A 20,346-nucleotide genomic window follows, 5' to 3' on the forward strand; every position below is an offset into this window, starting at 1 on the left:
AACTTATTTACTTTTTTACATCTACTAATTTTTAGTGCATATAGCATTATAAATAACAAGTAAAGAGATTTGTTAAAAGTTTCAATCAGCTTCATGCACAATTATATTTTATATATCAGCTTGTTTGGAAAACGAAAATATCAGATTATGATTTCAACTTTTGTAGAAAAGTTTTATGCCAAAAAACAATTACTGCAAAGCATAGGCCTAGCACACTAGATATAATGATAAAAATACAAAGATGTCAATTTAAAAATTTATTTTGTCATTTGAAAAAATATATTACAAAGCATAGATATGTAGTTCAAAACATAATTTAAGGAATGTAGATCTTTGCTTGACAGAGGCACTTAATGGAATAACTGTGAATAAAGTTATAAATGCAATAAGCAAAAAATAGAACATTGACGCACATTCTTTCTAGCAAAAAATTGAAAGAAAAAAAAGTCCATGAAGAAAAGGTTGTTTTTTCCCACCTTTTTCAAATAAGTATACATCCTTTATTTTCTTTGAAAGGATTTTCGGATTGAGAAATTCCAAAGACAAGAACATCAGATTTCTGGTGCTCAGAGCAGTATTTCATCAAACTAAAACAAAAGATAATGCATGAATTAATAATATAAATTACCTACACAGGTTCAAATATTTAAGTTTAAAGTCGAGTAGAAATGATTAATTTAATTTAAACAAAAAATCAATGAATTTTCTTCACAAAAAAATACAAATGTTAATTAAAATTCTACCTTTTGATTGAAAAAGCACGGAATTAAAATCTATATTATATTTTATAGGTAGAAAATGCATATTTAGAGGTTATATTAAAAAGAAATCATCGTAATGTGCCAAAAATAGGATTTAAATTCTCTATTTCATCTAGTCTTTACCTTTCAATTATGCATTTGTTTCAAAATGGTTGCTATGCATTTAAAGCTATGTAAATACAAAATTGTTTTAGGTAGTTAGAGATTCTAAAATATTGTTATAATATAGTTTTAATATTAATTTAATTTTGATTAAACATTTATAAAGTTTTTTTAATCATAAATCAAAGTTCTTACAGTGTATTAGAAATACAATTTAAAAAAATCAGATTTAAATAAAAAAAATGTGATTTTTTTATTTATTATTCTTAAAAAAAATCAGGATACCTGATTAATTGAACTTTAAAGTAATTTCTAGAAAATTATCTACAGTGAAGGTTTATAAAGAAATATATCTAGTGATGAAGTTCAATTTTTGTTATGATATCTTCCATAACACAAGATAATTGTTAAAAACCACCTTTCATAATATCTCTTTTATTTTTAAATTATAACTAAAGATGCAATAAATATTAGGTTGATTACTAAACATCAAGGGATCAAGTCCACTTTTCAGTTATACCCAAATAATACTTTATTCCTACTTTTCATGTTTCATGGCACAATTTTTATTTTTGCCATAAATATACATTAAGTTTTCATAGCTAAAAGTACTAAGCTAAGTTTGGGAAAAATTCTCAAGCTTCCCCACAGATATGCCTAAGGTGGATATGAGTTATACTTTTTGAGTTGGCCCCTTTCTGTGACTGTTTTTCAGTTTCTCGCTTTTTCTCCTTTCCCCTTTTTTATTTCAGTTACTGCCCAGAAGTAGCCAAAACTTGGTGGTTCTTCTGCAGCTGCCTTTTTTGCCTGAAATATATTGGTTAAACAGTCGAACCTTCAATTGTATTACGAACACATTTCCTACCTCATCAAGATACAAAAAACTTTCTAAGTTATGACCTTTACATTGAAAGAGTAACATGATTTATGATTTCAACATTGTATTAAACTTGTTACTATTTCCTCACTTTTAACAATGATAGACTTTACGTCCAGTGTATTTTGAATTGCTTTTATTTATGACAAAACCAAAATTCTTGTATAAATAACTTGAGATCTTTTCATATCACTACCTGTTGTTTCTGTTTAACTTCAAGCTTGCTATTCGCTTGATCAAATGATCATGTCTTAGTCCCCGTGGCAGAATCACAGTGACATTGTCGCAGAACGTTACCGAGTTCTTGAAAAAACATTTTTCTTTTGAAAAGTTAAAAAAAAATTACTTTTCTTTTCTACAGAAATTTTTACATAATATTTGAATCATGCAATTAGATAATCACTTTTTGACACTCTCAATTTAAGCTATAGTATCGGAAAAATACGGAAAATTCGAATCGTGCATTTGAATATTTACCTTTTAAGGCTATAATTCTGTCGAATGTTTGGCACTTATTGCTAATGATTTCTCCATAGTTTTTAAACAAGATATTTTTTATATGATATTATTTATTACAACAACTAATTTCGAAACGAAACACGAATTTGAAGAGTCCGATTCGAATGATTTCGCCAGTGATCTTTTTTTTTTTCGGGAATTACTACGGATTTCATGATTTTTAATTATTTTCCCGATTTTGTGTTTTTTTTAATTGTATTTTTCAATTATTTTCTTTATTTCTTTATCATAAAAAATTATTACAAGTTCAGCTTAAAAAAATTTTTTTTGTAAACACAGCACTTTTGTTATTTTAAATTAGTAACATACATGTTTATTATTATTAAAAGCATCATGCAGAAAGATATTAGTGCTAGAGAGTTTTGACACAGATAGCTTAAAAAAATTCTGCTACAGGGGTCTTATTTACTGGGATATTTAAGTGCTACTGCATGTTTTTGTTAATTTATTATCATATGTACATATTTACAATCATTTTGTTTTAAATAAAATGTTTGGATTGCTGTAAAAACATCTTGGCATCTCTCACTACACACTTAATACTCAGCATCCACAAACATTTGAAGTGCAGGGCAAACCTCTACCTTGCTTCCTTTTTTAAATTTGCAAGTTTAAAATACACTTGGCGCATTAGCAGTTGTAGTTTGCACGACAGCTCAGAATACAGAAATATTTGAAAAACAATCGCATCTTTTCGATAAATATGTTGGTATGTAGCACAATGAGATATTGATGACAGTCTGGAAAACATCCTTGAGGATGATCCGAAGACGACAGCATTATTTTGATCTTCTGTAGAGGGACGACTTTGGAAAATCCACTGGGTACCGATTAACATGTTCATTATTCAAGAGACGATTAACATGTTCATAATTGCTCACAAATTTTATTCATTATGTCTCAGGGTTCGGCTGCAAAAAAGGCCAATCATTTAGTGCTTCATATACGAAAAAAATTAGGAACCGCTGCTATAAATAATGCTTAAAGATTACGTTTGCCATGAACATATGTATACATGAAAAGATTTGTTGTCTGCTTGCCGCTTAATGTTTATCAACTATTAACAAGTTTAAATTTCGAAGAAATTAGTGGAAAATAAAAACAACTTTGAAAAGAATAATGCATACACACGCTTGAAACATTGGAATGACAAAACTAGTAAATGTATATGAAAAAAAGCTTCCAATGGACCACACCTTTCAGGTGGTCATCATTATATACTCACTCATCACAAGCTTGTGATACAGGCATTCGACTTATATTTGCTTCTTGTCTTAGTTGCAGCACTTGTTTTCGAAGATTTTGAAGTTGAGACATGTTTAGAATATATCAAAGTAAATGCACAGCTAGAATATCACTTAAATTTTCTAAACTAACGAATCGAAAGTCATAAACAAAACACCGAATTACAGAAAATAAAATAGTCGGTGGTTACAGTTGAATTGCTTTACAGTTAAATCCATGGTTTCTTATTGTAGTTAAAAAAAAAAATTATGATAAATTTGAAATGAAATGAAAAGATAAAAACTGTCTGCTCCATGCCCGAGTTTGTTTACATTTTTTAATTTAACGAAAATTTCCTTTTATGTAACTGATTGTAGTTTTTTAATTTGATTATACTCCAGATAATGTGTTTGATTATTTAAAATCACCTACTTCTAATCCATATCTTTTTAATAACTACTACATTTCATTGCTATTTGTTTAATCTTATATAGTAAATCATATATAGTGAAAAATATAGTGAGTTTTAAGATTTTATTAGTATTTTAAAGGTTTATTCTTTTCTAGCCATTATTGGTATGACAATGTCTAGCTTTTATATTGAATTCATTTTTTAAATTTAGATTAATATTGGATTAATTCCTTTCTCCTTAAAAAATACTACTAACTTTTTTATTCATTGGCGCATATCTATTAAAATAAAATCTATTTGGCATCTTGGCGATTGTAGTTGGCGTAACAGATCACGATACGGGAATATCCTCATATTTAATATAACTTTCTCTAACGTCTTTCACTCATTTGTTTTAAAACTAATAGTAGGTTGGGCTAGTTTGGCTTTTAGCAAAGCTAATTTTAGATAAATCACCGATAATGGATATCTTCCTGTATTTCAAAGAATAAGATAATTTTTCACTTGCAACTTGAACTGAAAAGTTGGGTATTTCTCCTACCTCTCTTTCTCATCAAAATATTTCAAATATATGGCTATTGAAATTGGATTATCACAGTAATTCATGCACAAATCTAAACTTTTCTAACACACAATTAAGTGGGTTCTTCAGAACTCATTCTAGGCAGAAAAAAGGGCAGGGTGCAAAAGTTTAAAAAAAGGACATTATTATTCTAAAAAGGCAATAATTTCTTTCTATGGGCTTTACACGTTCTTTTAAAAAACATTGTCAATTAGTAAAATAAATTTTTTTTCAACTTTACTAAAAGTAGCAAAGCAATCATATTAATTACTAATTTTTATTAATAAATTAACATATATATCGAGTTAATGAGCTAATTAGCTTAGTAATTTATTTAAAATGCATGCATATATTAATAAAACAATAAACGTATGTTTTTAAATGTCTGTAGTTATGATTTAATGATAGTGGAAGTAGCTGCAAACTTTCAAAGACAAGTGCAACAAGGGGGTGTGATGGCTATTTTTCTTTTCCCATATAAATCTATGCATTGACAGCAATGACAAACTAAATAAAACAAGTTGAAAATAACAAAAGTTTTATAAATCCATTGTAAAGTTTGGGTGAAAAATAAAGAAGAGGTGAGAAAAGAAAGGGCAAAAAGGGTCTGGAGTCTATTACATCAGAGCACTAATTTACTTCAGGGGCAACAGGGTGGATTCTTCTTACTAAAAGGGCAGCAGGATGCTGTGCCCTGTCTACCCTGCCTAGAATGAGCTCTGGGTTCTTAATGATTCTTTCGAGTTATTTTCAATTATAAGAAATCGCGCGTGCATACTAAAATTGAAACGTTGTCTTTAAAAAAATTATCCTCTCGTATCATTCAAAAGTGTAAAAATGAAATTAAGCAAATTGAACTTTAGTTCAAAGAGAAAGTGATCCCTCTTTAAGATTTGTCCATCTTTTCTTATACAGTTAAACAAAACAGTTATAGCTCTTATAATCTTATTTTTCACAGTTCATCAGAATTAATAAAATTTTATGAATAATGAAAATTGAAATTTTAAGTAATAATATTGAAATAGTATAATACATAATTTTTTTTAACAATAATAGTTTCTCAATGAATTAAAATCTAGAAAATTTAGAATGAGCAATATTTTTAAAATTTCTTTTCTTTCTTTAATGACATTTCTATTTCTAGATGGCAAAGAAATATGCGAAGCGTAAGCATTGTTCTAGTCCAAAAGAAATTTTACATCTGAGATTAGGTGAGCTACTGCTTGAAAGTAGTGGTTGCGAATTTCCGAATGATATTCCATCTAAATGGGAAAAGCATGGGGATCTAGTGTTATTGCCAGCTTACAGTTTTCGATCTGAATTATGGTCTTCTTTTGGTAAGAACCATTTATGACTTTTAATATACACTCGAACTTCTGTTTAATGAACTTCCATTTTGCGAATTTCTCTATTTTGTGATTTTTTTCGTGGAACCAAGAATATTTTGGAAATTTCTTTGTAAAATAACTTACAAATAGTGTGGTGAATTTTGTATTTAACGAACTTTTCTTTGATATCCACTTTCACTATTTCCCAAAATATTTTAGAACATTTCAATCTTGTTAACGCATTTTATGGGGGAAATGACCTTGAATTGATGTTCAAAGCCACTTTTGGAGAAGGCAGTAAAATCCCTTTCCCTTTTTGTTTGCATTTCAAACGAAAAACTCACGACAAAATTAGCGGATTTTATCAGTAGCAATTAAATTTAAGAACGCATGTGGCATTAAAGTATGTTTAAAATTACTTTCATAATAAATGCAGCTATAATTTTATACACAAATTGAGTTTTTTTTAGTTGAAAATATATGTAGCATGATATTGTAACACTGGGCAATGTTTTGCTCTATTCTTGCTTTCCATGCAGATTTCTTTTATGGTTAAAATTTATAAAATAAATAGTATATACTAGGTTACAAGATAAGGGTGTATCAATTACTATTTTAATTATATCTATCTATCTAACTCTAGTGTTTATGAATTTAAAACTTGTTTTGTGTTGTTTAAGTATTTCAAAAGATTATCTTCTATTCAGCGAATTTTCCATATTACGAACTTATTATTGAGATTTAGCGACTATGTTAAATAGAAGTCCGACTGTAGTTTCAAAATTGTCTAAGATTCTCATTTTATTTGCTAGTGATTTAACATAAAATTTATATATTATTATATGAAATCTGTATCGAAATCCTAAGATTATTTTGTCCTTTTTCTATCATTATCATGTTACAATTTCCTAAAAGTTAACAGTACAATGTAATTATCAATTTAAAATGATTCACAATAGTTTGACAACACAAACACATGACTGTGACCTGTAAGAGGCATGTGAGGGATGTTATGAAAATACTTATTTAATTCTCTCATTGGTCAATGCAAAAAAGTTTTTGTTAACAAAATATTTACTGATTTTAAACAGAGATTAAAACTAATATCATGACAATTTTTGTTTCAGTGAAAAATTTATATGAATTAGTTCCTATTAAAGTTAGATATTAATCTTAATAAACAAATTTTAAACAAATTTATTTTATTACTTAAATTAAATTTATAATATTTCACTAAACTCACACTGTCCTGTAGCAACAAAGTTACGTAGCATTTTAATTTAATTTATTTCTTGTATTTATACTCATATTAAATAATTCTTTATGTCAATATAATTCAACCTCACACAATGAGCTGTTGTCAAATTCTCTTTTCTTTTTTTAAAATAAAAATCTTTCTTTTTATAATAGCAACATTTTTATTTCAATGCAATTTTTTCAACCAATTATTATTCAATGTCATGACAACTGGAAATTAAAAATCAATTGTTAATCTTTTTTTCTACAACCACTTTTACATTAGCATCATACATTATTGGATTGCCTTAATTCACTTAATTTTGGGAGTTGTTCTCTTGTCAAATTATTAATGTGAGGTTTTGCAAGATTGGCTGAATTGGCAAAATTCATTTTTCAGCCAAAGCACCAATACTGGATCTTAGCTGATAAAATTATTTCTTATTCTTGAAAAGTCAGTCATCATCATAGTTGTTTTGTTATCACCATCAGAAACTATGTGAAAGATTTTGTAGCAGAGATATTTTTCGTTTAACTGAAAATAGAAGTCTGCTTTCAATATTATTATTTTTCTGTAGTATTTCATTTAAATATGTATGCAACATGAAAAACAACAGATCTCTATAAAAAAAATGTGTTCAAGACATGACATAACACAACAAACGCATTTAATTTTATTTTATATTTAATCCGTTCTAAAGTTCAATTTAATTTTTTTTAAAATTTTAAACAAATTTTGTTTAGTATTTTTATATTTCTTCTATTTTTTTACTGTTTCTTTCACCGTCCTGGAAAAAAGTAGGATTTCCTTTAAAAGAACCAACTTTGTAAGAAATAAAACCGTTCTTTTGTGTTCTGATTTTTATAATTTACAATCAATTATCTTGATGTAGCAACCTGTTTGGCATTTTCAAGTTTTGGAAAGCACAGATTATTTCAAAACATTAATATTTCAGGGATAGATGGACACTTTTGCCTTTTGTTTTACTACTGTTCCTTTTCACATTATGTTCTTTTTACTACTATTAGAAAATAATATGTTTTTTGTCTGTGATGGCGCACAAAAGTTTTGTCATAATGAAATATTTAAGCTGTATTATATAAAACTATTAATAAATTATTTTTATTTTAAGGTAATAAGTTGTGGATGATAGTTGCTGATACTTTAAAATGTAACAGAGTCGCCAGAAAGAACTCAATTTGTAATGATAATTACAGAAGCCCTCGTGTTGAGTTTTTATTAGGTTCTGATTCATGGGTTGTACATACTGATAATAAAATTAAGTAAGTAACGTTTTTTTTAAAAATAGGAATTAATGATTGATTGAATTTGTGAACATAAAATATCAGAGGTATTTTTGATTGAACTTTCGTTTTTACTGTATTTACTGCATTTGTATAAAAAATGTATAATTTATCTTTGTATAGCATGATAATATTTTGATAAATTTAAATAAGCGTGAATTATATATGTAGATTAGTAACATTATAACATGATTCAAAACTTGATATTTTACTCTGGTCATCTTTGATTATTCTGTGTAGGTAGGGTAGTGTGTTATGCTTGTTGAATATAGTAAAGTAGTTCTTTGGCTGTGAGAAGACACTGAACTTCATTAATATTCAGATGTTATGCCCACATTGAAATTATCAATGTGAATTGATATTTAAAAAATTTCTTCTTTTATTAATAATTTGCTTACAAGTTTTAAAAATATTTTTTTTAATCTTTAAAATATTTATTAATGATTGTTTGTTCTTATCATGATTGCTTGTTATATCAGAATAGTTTTCATCTGTTATAGAAACAACAGGTTTTGCAAATAGTACTTGTGAATATTATTGTTCTGTTTCAGAAATAAGTGTTTTTAAATTTTTTTTTATACTTCTGTTTAGCTTTTTGTAATTGTATGAAAAAATTTTGAATACTAATTTACTTTTACTCATTGAAATGGTTAATTCTATTTTCAGGTATGCTTATGATGTTAAACATTGCATGTTTAGTGCTGGTAATATATCAGAAAAATTAAGAATAGCTCAGCTTTCTTGCGAAGGAGAAACAATTGTTGATATGTATGCTGGTAATAATGTATAATTGTTTTATTGATTGAAATATAGCAAACAAATTCAAATTTGTCTTTTAAGTTTTTGGATCAAAATTGTATTTATTGAATTCTTCATTTTAATGCAATCTATTTAATCACTCTTATATGAAACTGTAGAAAAAATGATGCCAACTTCAAAACATTTAAAGAAAAACAATCTTTAAGGAAGGAAACATAGTGAGTTTATATGCATAGCAAAAATATAAAAAGAAAACCACCTTGATAGATTTTATTATAACAGAGATATTACATTTTATAATTTATTTCAAACCTAGATTTTGCTCAAACTACCCTTTAATTTAAAAATGTGAGACTAAAGGTTTTAAAAAAGTTTGATAAGCCATATTTGTGATCAAACCATTTAAAAAATTTTTTTATTAGAGATGTACTAGGTACCCAGCAATGGCTCAGTTCGTGGACAGATTTTCCAGACCCAGCAAAAAGGAATTTTATTTTTATCCAGTTTTTAGTCTTAATACAGTAAGAAATATGGAATACATTAACGAGGAAATTACAATGAATAAGAAATAGGGAATTACGTTGATATTTATTCCAAGTTAATTAAATCATAATGAACTAAAATCAAAGATGCAAAAAATAGGATGTATGTGCATTGCCCTCATTACTAAGTTTGTCTTCAGAAATGCGTAAATACAGTAATATGTTTTTATTGTTGTAAAAATCTGTTTATCGGTTAGAATACGATTTCGGATCTAAATAATATTATGACAATAGTTAGTTTCAATTTATTTTAGATTAAATCGAAATTTTAAGCCATGTTTACAACTTTACTATATTGATCGTATTAGAATAATTTGTTACCTTAGTGTTTTGTTATTGTTGTACTTAATTACATCATTATGAAGGAATCAAAACTTAAAATAATTTAATATCATAGTATGAAATTTCAGTTAAGTTTGAGTCTTAATTTTTGGTGTCCTCATTAATAAACATGAATTTTAATGGTAATCTGTGTGAATGCAATTAAAATTTTCTGTTTCTTTTTGTTTGGTTATTATATGAAATTAGAATGTTGTTTAGTTTCATACTGAAAAATTATTTTATTCAAAAAATTACTTACTTGCATTTGTATATTGTAGGAATAGGTTATTTTACTCTTCCTTTCCTTGTGCATGCCAAAGCACCTAAAGTGCATGCTTGTGAATGGAATCCTCATGCTGTGGAAGCTCTATCTAAAAACTTAATTTTGAATGGGGTTAAAAATAAATGTGTTATTCATTATGGAGATAATAGAGAAGTATATTTTTATTTTCAAATATATAATTTCATTTATTTTTTAAAATAAATTTTTTAATATTATTTTATAAAATATGTATATGATTTGAATAAATAATTTTTTGTATAATTTATTATATAATAATTTTATTGAGAAATTTAAATGAGTTGATTGTGTTTTATTTTTTAAATCCAGTACTCTTTAATGCCTTAAGATAATGTAATTTCACAAATTGTTCCCTTTTTCATTGATTCTGAATTGTCATTACATGAAATGTATTGGAGTTTTAAAAGAAATAAATCTCCATCACCTTTTTTTTCCCTTGTGGCTTTGAGCACAACCCAGAATTCAAGAGATTTTCTGAATTAAATATTTTCATGAACATTCTGATTTCTAGCAGATGGTTATACTATTAGCACAAGGACTGGGCGATGTTAAGATTTCAGCATCGTGATGCATCGCCACTCAAACATCGTGATGTTTCGATACATCGCGATGTCACATTACTATTTCACATTTGGTTTTGCCAAATTTTGCATTCTTGCACACCTTTACTTTTTTTTTATTTGATGCTACTGTAAAGTAAGACTAAATCTAAAATTTTAAATATATATATTAGATTTTTAGAATTTAAACTTTGTGTGTTTGTGGAAAAAGGAGAGTAAGATTTCAAGGGGGATATTCAGAAAAATGAAAATCTGCCAAAATGCATCAAATTTACATTATACGAACTATATTCATTTCATAGGTATTTAATTTCAATAAAGTTATAGGTATTGAATAAATAGTTAACTAGTGAAACGAATAATTCATAAAAATTTTACATGCAGCTTAAAAAAAATGAGAAATTATCTTTAAGGATGAATTAAAAAAAAAAAAAGAATAGTATTTCAACCTTAGCCAACAAAAATTATCGCTAATTTTCAACATTCTTAAAGATGGTTAGGTATCTTAGACAAAAACACATTAAAAAATTATTACATTAAGAAATAATTTTTCTAGAAAATAAAATTAGAAGAAATTGGTGCATTTTTTCAGCTCTCATATTGTAATAAATTTATCTTAACATGGATATTTTAGCAATTAATATTTGATATTTGTGGATAGAGTGCAGTGCATGAAAAAAAAATTACTGTTGACTTCATAATTGGATTTCAAAAAGTCTGATTTTTTTTAAATTTATTTTTCAGAAACTATTCAACTAATTTCTTTTAACTTTTTTATTTTAAAATAAAAAGTTATATTTTTTAAAAAAATTTGTATACCTTACAATTCAAACTTTTTTCGACTATTACTAATGAAAAAAATTAATTAAAATCATTTTTACATAAAATTATCTTTGGATAAACGAATTATGTCAGCCAACTGTAAAAATAAAATAGATACAATTATAAAAATAAAATTTTAAATGTGCATTGAGCCAACATTTTAAAAATCTTTATAAACAGAAAAATAAAAAACGTAATAGAAAAAGATAAAAAAAATATATATATGGATTGAGAAAGCTAGAAAACTTAGATTTGATATTTTATGATGAAGGTAGTAACCTTCAATAATTGAGGAAATTGAGAAAAACCAGTATAAAAACAAAATTTCCTGAAAAAGGATATTATGGAAATTATTATGGCTTCAATATTGTAAAAATCAATTATTTGAAAATTTCTTTTCAAAATTATTGATGACCTAATGTATTATTATGTTGATAAACTATATTTCGTGGAAATAAAATTTAACTGCACACTCTTATTAAAATTGTTATAAATAAGAAAGATCAAAAAACAGTCATGTCGAAAAAGAAAATGCTAAAGAAATAAAAACGAAACGACTGCCTTAAAAAGAAAATTTGCATTTGAGAAGTTGTCGGTTCAAAACCTCGTTTGCAAAGATTTTTTGCAAAAATATTAGATTTTTTTTTTTAATATTTTCTAACAATAATAATAATCATTTTTTAATAATTGAAAACGTGGTCATTATGCAAAATTGCAGCTTTATATAAAATTATTAATGAAAACATTTTATCCATATTGAGGGAATGCAATTCTTCAGATTTAACAAAGAAAAATAAATAGGTAAAAAAGTAAATAAATAAAAAGTCTTATCGAAACAGACGATCGTTTCTTCAACAAGACAAAAATGATCTCAAAGTATTGTCAAATAACAAAACATAAATAATCCTCCGAGAATCACTTTCTTTTCTTGGATTTACACGAAATGAAGAAACACCTTTTCATCTTTCATTGGCGATGAGTTATAGTCACATCGGAAATCATCGTGTGAGCACATCGTTACTTGACAATTCGCGAAGGAAGAAACACAAGGGGAAAGATCGTCTAGTCACATCGGAAATCATCGTGTGAGCACATCGTTACTTGATGCTTCGCGAAGGAAGAAACATAGGGGAAAATATCGTCACGACAATCGATGTCGCCGCATGATCGGGGGGAAATGCTCATCGCGCGTGCTTGCGAACATCGATGTTGGAGAGGGAGAATCGTGCTTCGCGGCATCGGGAAACATCGATGTCAAACTGGCATCGGAAAACATGCTTCGAAAAGGAGGCCAGTCTAAGCATCGGATCGGCGATGATTGCACAACATCGATGTTTTCCGATGCATCGATGTATCGCCCAGTCCTAATTAGCACTTTAGATGTTTATTAAAACACAAAAACAAAGTATTCGTGGACTTGAAAAATAGTAGAAAAACATGATTTATAGCTGAAAAATCATGGTACTGCCTGTTCATCTTAAATTTTGCACATTTCAACCTGTACCTTGTTTTTTCCTGATTTAAATGTAAAACTGCATTGTCACCTTCTTTCTTCATTGTAACATTGTTGCATTTGTTTTTCAATTAATTTCAGCAGTAATTGTCAAATGGTAATAAATCATATTTTAATAATTTTTTTATTAATATTGAAATTTGTTACAATTTACTAGCATATTTATTCATTATTGTTACTTTAATTGATTCCTCACAGGAGAACACTATTACATTTGTTTTTCAATTATTTTCAATCTAGTTATTGAACTTGGTGTTATTTTGTACTTTGCTTAAAATACCATGAATTTGATAGATTTTTAGGAGCTATTAATTTAGCACTGTTACATTTGTTTGCAATCCATTTTGACATTATTAATTATTAAATTCTATTAAGTCCAGCTAATTATGCTAATTTCTTTATTTAAATATTATTTTATATGATTCGCAATTTATTTTTAATGCAATTTTGATGGATTTGTTGCACCATTACCTTGTTTTCTCAATTTTTTTTATTTGTATTGCTGGTTCGAATAGAAAATTCATTAAGGTATATAAGCAATATTTTGATGAATTTTTTGCTGCTCTTAATTTAACACTTTCTCATCCTTTTTTCAATACATATTATCGATTATTAATAACAATCTATTATATAAATAAAAATGTGAGAATTTAAATCTGAAGATATGCATGCTAGCAAAAATGGCGCTTCATCAGGGCACACTGCCTTGTCAACAAGCTGAAACCTTTCTGTTGTCTGTGGTAAGATAAAAACCGGCAGTGCCCTGACGCCCCATAATGGAAAATAAAATGAGACAATAATACAATACCTCAAAAAATCAAGGAATGGAATAAAAATTAAATCCAGTGAAACACAATGACACAAGTCAAAAGTACACTGAGAAAAAAAAAGGAAACGGACACCTCTACATATAAAAAATACAAAGAGGAAATTCCAGTTAGAAAAACCAAAATAATGTAAATTGTCAAATTCTTAAAACATTAAAGTGAAATTAAATAATAACAGTGCTGACCTCTTTCGAAAAACTTCAACAAGGCAAAATTCCTGAATCATGAAAATAAAGTGTTGCCATATAAGGAACAAAAAATCCTATTTTTCGCCGTATAGGTCTACTTATGCAGGCTTCAATATCGACCAAATTAATTTAATTCCTTTCAGACATTTTAAATTAAAAAATTATAATTACAATAATAAAAAGGAAAATTATTGTTATCCAAAGTAATTCTGAAATTCTTAATAGCTGAAAGAAAAAATATGTTTTATTATTACAAATGAATTTAAACCAAAGAATTCGATTAATCAGAATATTTTTAAAAATTTTAGAAATAAAGTTGGAATTAAAATTTGTTAAACTAATAACATTAAACTTAAAATCTCTTTCATCGTATAATCCAATTAAAATGTTTACATAATACACAATAGCATACATACATATTACATAATAACATACATACATATTACACAATAACATACATACACATTACATAATAACTTACATACATATTACATAATAACATACATACATATTACATAATAACATACATAAATTAATTCAATCCTTCCTAATTATATCCTCATAAATCAAATATTTATCAAAAATCTCTAAACAAATAGTTTTTAAATTATTGAATGGTGTACTCGAGAATAGATTTTTAAAATCACAGGTAAGAATACTATTAATTTTATTGTAATGTTTAAATATTTAAAAACTTTTTTCCAGAAACTTAATTATAACATCCAGTACTACCTACAAGTAACAAATCTAAATTTAAATGGTATTTTGGGAAATTTAACTATTGGAAATAAATAAGGATAATTAATGCTGTTGATTTTTATACCAATTTTTTAGACAAAGCTAAAGTTCTATTCGCAATTTCTTTTTTAGAATTGTTACTTTTGACAAAGGTATTATTATTTTCATATTCTTTATTCGTTAAATGTTTAAAATACTTTTTGCAAATTAAGCAAAAATTATTAGATGCATTGTCAACTACACAAATTATAAAATTATATTTCAATTCCTTAATAGATTTAACAATATTAGAATTCAAGAATAAACTTAGGTATTCAATATTATTGTTTAAAATTTTTTTATTTGAAATAATATAAAACACAAAATTTACATTCATTAAAACCCTCTACAGGCCAATTGAATTTTCTTGAACATTTAAATTTTCTAGAGCATAAAACAATCCAAATCTTTACTAATGGAAGCAAGAATAAACTTTAAATTATATCTTCTTCTTGGTCTGAACTTAGTCCCCATAATAAACCTCAAATCTTCATATCTTATTTTATTTTCCATTTTTCTTGTTCTCATTCGTTTTTCTTGTATTTAAATTCTCACATTTTTATTTCTATTGTTTAATTAAGACAATTTTGATTTTAAGTGCTGTTCAGTGCTTTTCCATTTTGACTTATTGTTTTTAAATTAAATTTGTTCTTAATTTTTGTTTAATTCTGTTTTTATACTTTGATTGGATTATCAATCTATTTTAATAATTAATTGTCCGGAGCTATTTTTAAATCTTATTTTGTTATTTCTTTAAATATATATGTTGACTTAAATTTCAATTTATTTATATATTTTTTCTTTTGCACAATTTTGATTGATTGGCAGTGTTTAACCATGTTTTATATATATTACATTTAATTCCCAATTCATTTTGATCTGTTTAATTATTGTTATTTTGCTAATTTAATTTTTTTAATAACTTGATTAGAGAACTATGCCCTATCAGAAAGTTGACAATGTGGCAATTTTTGGTGTCACTTCTAAAAGTTATAATTATTTCCTTATAATTGCCTAAGCATATTTTTACTGATTTTGGACCTTTCTCCTCTTCCCCTTTATCAGTAAAAACATGCAAACTGTCAGAAAAAATAGTAGCCCAGGTAAATCAGGGAAAATTGTTTGAGAAAGTTATATATGTTAAAACTCTGTATTTAGCAGATAACTTGAAAAGAAGTAATTGCTTATTTTTCATAAATAATTTTTGAAATGTTTTCTTTCAAAAATTGCTTCAAAAGATATTCAATTTCTAAATGCATCAAATATTAGAAACTTTTTCATAAAACAAAATTATTAATGAATGAATAAAATACTTTACTTTCTTCATTACTTTTAGGCTATACATATTTGAAATTTATACATTTTTAAAAAAATTATCATTGGAGAACTTCAATATTAAATACATTAACATGGTTATATTAACATTAACATGGATATTAACTATGTTAGTTCTATTTTAATATTATTAATTGTTATACTGAGTGTTCAACTATTCCTTAATGACCACCTTAAATATACAAATATGTACATATACAAATATTACATATACAAATATTACATATACAAATATGTACATTAGTATTATTAGTACCTTACTTATCAATTTTCATAAGTTAGGCTCCTCCCTTATCGTGTTTCAATCAATAAAAAGCCTATTTGTGCATACTTTAAGGGCAATTGAGCTATTTCAAAGTGACCCTCATCTGTAATGAACTATTGTAATTGTCGCCTAAATTATCACTTTTCATGTACATGATTTCCTTCAAGATATATTTATTTCTAAGGCATTAGATGGATGTGTATTGAAAAGTTTGACATCATGAGTTATGATACCTATAGTAATATAGATTTACATTGTGATATTTTTAACTACTGGTAAAACTTTAATATGCATTTGCTTAGTTAATTGTTAATTTCAGGGATGTATGGGGGATATATGCTAATCCTTTGTATATCTGGACAATTATCCCAAATTTTATTATTAAAAAAATAGTTTAAAAAAATCTAATAATAAAAACTTTTTATTTATATAAGTGAAGCAATAAATTTCTGGAGAACTATATCTTGTAAAATATTGGCTCAGAAAAAAAATTGGATGATTTTTATGTTTTGAACAATTGTTATACTCTTCTGGGTTATAAAATAAATTTTAACCAGGTACCTGTAACCTAGTAAAAGATCCAATGCCCAGATGCTGCAAAATTTCAGAACCACATACAAGTCTAGTTTTTTTACTAAAATTTTAAATATTGCTGAAAGTTAGAAGATCTGCATTGGCAACTTTACTATACTTGTAAAAAATTAATTCCAAAATCATTCTCATCAGAAACCACAAATTAGCATTTCAGATTTTAAAAAAATTGCTTAATATTTTAAACCATTGACTATTAATCAGCATATTTGGCATGACGGTTTGGAGTTGGGCCTTCTGTTGAAGAGTCCTTCCAGCCAATCTATTTCATGATCTTGTCTGGCAGTCCCTCATTTCAGTCACTTTAAAATCTGATTCCACAGCCTGATCCATCATAATTTTGTTTTTTCCATTTTCTGACTTGTGAAGGGCTTTACAACAAAACTCTACTTTTCTTGAATTTTTCATACATCGTCATTCACTAAAAAGTTTAAAAAAGAAAAGAAAAACAGGTTAAAGAGTAATTAAAATCATATAAAACCAGTTAAATTGAAAATGAACTTTGGTCCTCTATCTGTCAAAGTTGAACTAATTTTGAGATTGTACGAGTTTGCTTTCTCGCACCGAAAACCAACTTTCTTCCGAGATATTCAGTATAAATCTTCGGGGTTAAAATACAAATATTTCGTAAGAATTTTTTTTTCAAAGTAATGACGCAGTTTTTTTTTAAGCAGAAGATTAATACATTGCAGTCCCACAAGATAAGCTGGTCTTTGAGGGACATAATCCAACCTTTTATTTCTTGAATGTTTATCCTGTTGATGTTAATTAATTTTTCCTAACATTTAATAAAATTTTATATTAAAATAAAATTTATAAAGACATTTAGTAAGTATTGAATTTTGTATCTTGTATTTTGCACTGCTTAAATTTTTTTGCCCTCTCCTATTATCATGTATATAAAAAAATTATTACTTTTTATTTTATTTAACTGAGCAGCTCTGAGCAATAAATAAAATATTTACTTATGATATTCAGAAGCACATAGCAATGAGGCCTTCTTGAAAATTAGTTTATTTTTTAATTATCTGAAGGAACTTAAATTCTAGTCAGGTTAAAAACAAACATCTAAAATGGATGATTGCAATGGCAGTTAGACAGTAGTTAAATACACCATGTTGTACATAACCTTTCAAAGATTAAATACGTTATATCTATATAACGGATAGTTCTTTCACTTTATTAATAATAACAAACTGGTTTTGCTTGTTACATTAAAAACATGAAAAAAACCGTTACATTAAAAACATGAAAATTGCACTTACAAAGAGTTAAGTCTTTTTTTTTTTTTTTAATCATCCCACTTGTACAAAGTTAATTTTGACAAATAAATTGACTTTAATGCAATTTTTCTGAAATTTTTTAAAAATTTAGAATTCTAGAAATCTTTATCAATTTTTTCTAAACTCCCAATAAATAACCTGTTGAACAAAAATAAAAAGATGGTCAATGTAAGGGATTGGGAATCATCTTTGCATTATAATTAATTCCCTAATTTCCTCTACAATGCTCTCTGGTTGTCAACCTTTGTGACCTTGATAGGTCAATTTATTTCATCAACTTTAATCAATTCAATTCTTCAATATATATTTTTATTTCTTTAATGAAATAATTTTTTCTAGGTGTGCCCTGAAAAAGTTGCAGATCGCGTGAATCTAGGACTTATACCGTCTTCAGAAAATGGGTGGAAAACTGCTTGCAGAGCCTTAAAACCAAGCAGAGGAATTTTGCATATTCATGGAAACGTGACTTCAAGCATAAAGACTGAATCTTGTTCACGCGCTGATAATGACCATTGTGAATCTTCTTTGAAAAGAGAATGGATTGTATGGTCTGAAAATGTGCGGTCAACTATTGATTCTATTTTATATGAACTCTATGGGGAAAAATGGAATGTGAGTGTTCAAAATGTTGTTAGAATAAAGTCATATGCACCTCATATTGATCATTTAGTTGTTGATCTTATATGTATATTTAATAAAAATTTTGTTAAAATCTAATATGGTATAAAAAAAAGTGTGTCTTTTTTTTTCTTAATTGGAAATCAATTGCAAACTATGTATTGGCTTAAGAGATTTTTTTAAAAAAAGTTCGATTTTTGTGCATAAAAGTGATTTTTTATACTATAGCAGGTGTTCGGTCTTACTTGAAATTTTCGTTATATTTTTAATATCATAAGAGCGCTTTGTACTGAGGAACGCTTTAATAGTCAATTGATCTTCAGTTCTCCTGCTAGCCAGTCGTGGCTTCAAGATTCTTAATGGAGCTTGCTATGGTGTAAGCTATTTGTAAATATGTAGATGCATTATTAATTAAAAATTCCAAGTCATTACTACATTTGTGGTTAATTTGCCTTGGATAACAAACGGCCTATGGATAAGCAAAGCAGCAGGATTCCCACAATACTTGAAAGTCTTTGAATTTTGTTGGAAAAAATCAGGGCCGTGAAAAATCTTTGACTTCTGTGATATGGCCCCTGAAAAAATTTTATTGTCTCGTAGTAATTTTTAAAACAATAATAATCTTTCCTACAAAAAAGCATAAAGAAGAAAAAAAAGAAACTTCGAGCAAAATGATAAAAATTTTAATCAACCCCTCCTTTCGACGTTTTCGTTTAGTGTAAGAATAGTTAGAGGTCTGCTAAGTGAGAATTTCGGAGTCTGATCTAAATTTAGAAAAATACCCTTATCCTTATTTACCCCTTTCCTGTGATTGGATTACAAAATACAAGCAGGGTGTGGGAAAACCAATAGTGAAAAGAAAATGTGCATAGAGCGAAATCATGTCTGGCATTACCCTTGTTTTAACCAGGTGTAGCATGCACTAATTTTAAAATGTGCGGTTTTTTAAAACTTTTTATTTTATCTGATAACGTGTGAAAGTTCAAGTTTTATTCCAATTTATAGAGAATATGTGGGGCTTTCCGAAATTCCGATTTTCTTTTCAAAAACTGAAAATCGATTAATTTCTGATATATGCGATTTATAATGCTATCAAATATTAAAAGGTAACGAAATTTGCACTAACGCAATTTTCGAAAAGCGCCAGTGAGTAAATTTCACATAGCTTTAGGTACCTCTCGATATGCAGTGTTTCTTCGAATCTTAAATATAATTGTTGCGTTAACTTCATTTAACTTTTTGATCCTTTATGTTCAAATTTTTGCATTTAATTTTTCCCACTAATAGGTAACAATAGGTTCAGATTCTGTAAATTATG

The 20,346-nt window shown here is 26.9% G+C and overlaps 2 protein-coding genes across 5 annotated transcripts; one reads left to right on the top strand and one right to left on the bottom strand.

The window, feature by feature from the left end:
- Positions 1-244: 244 nt before the first annotated feature.
- Positions 245-3,692, bottom strand: LOC139426021 (guanine nucleotide-binding protein G(I)/G(S)/G(O) subunit gamma-12-like). Its single transcript, XM_087167882.1, has 2 exons — positions 3,485-3,692; positions 245-587 (listed from the first exon to the last, which is right to left on the bottom strand). Exons 1-2 carry the CDS (start codon positions 3,574-3,576, stop codon positions 482-484), a joined length of 198 nt encoding a protein of 65 aa, XP_087024008.1. The 5' UTR covers positions 3,577-3,692; the 3' UTR covers positions 245-481.
- Positions 3,671-19,142, top strand: LOC107453812 (tRNA wybutosine-synthesizing protein 2 homolog). 4 transcript variants are annotated; one of them, XM_016070771.4, is made up of 6 exons: positions 3,671-3,805; positions 5,602-5,794; positions 8,155-8,305; positions 8,993-9,102; positions 10,227-10,384; positions 18,750-19,142. In XM_016070771.4, the coding sequence occupies exons 2-6, from the start codon at positions 5,602-5,604 to the stop codon at positions 19,125-19,127; spliced, it is 990 nt and encodes a 329-aa protein (XP_015926257.2). In that variant the 5' UTR covers positions 3,671-3,805; the 3' UTR covers positions 19,128-19,142. The 4 variants fall into 4 exon arrangements, with proteins under 4 accessions (XP_015926257.2, XP_015926255.2, XP_015926256.2 ...); XM_016070769.4 differs by having other exon boundaries at positions 3,764-4,059; XM_016070770.4 differs by having other exon boundaries at positions 3,765-4,002.
- Positions 19,143-20,346: the final 1,204 nt, after the last annotated feature.

This window comes from Parasteatoda tepidariorum, chromosome 7 (assembly GCF_982258835.1).
Source record: "Parasteatoda tepidariorum strain Cologne lab strain chromosome 7, Ptep-v5.0, whole genome shotgun sequence".
In the NCBI taxonomy this organism is placed as follows: Eukaryota; Metazoa; Arthropoda; class Arachnida; order Araneae; family Theridiidae; genus Parasteatoda; species Parasteatoda tepidariorum.

What these genes read in the sequence shown, in the direction of transcription:
- LOC139426021 (XM_087167882.1), bottom strand. Translation starts at nt 3,576, where the DNA reads ATGTCTCAACTTCAAAATCTTCGAAAACAAGTGCTGCAACTAAGACAA. An exon ending in GTATCACAAGCTTGTGATGA is followed by an intron (nt 588 to 3,484) that starts GTGAGTATATAA and finishes CTTTTGTTTTAG; the next exon opens with TTTGATGAAATACTGCTCTG.
- LOC107453812 (XM_016070771.4), top strand. Translation starts at nt 5,602, where the DNA reads ATGGCAAAGAAATATGCGAAGCGTAAGCATTGTTCTAGTCCAAAAGAA. An exon ending in CATACTGATAATAAAATTAA is followed by an intron (nt 8,306 to 8,992) that starts GTAAGTAACGTT and finishes TTCTATTTTCAG; the next exon opens with GTATGCTTATGATGTTAAAC. An exon ending in AATTGTTGATATGTATGCTG is followed by an intron (nt 9,103 to 10,226) that starts GTAATAATGTAT and finishes TGTATATTGTAG; the next exon opens with GAATAGGTTATTTTACTCTT.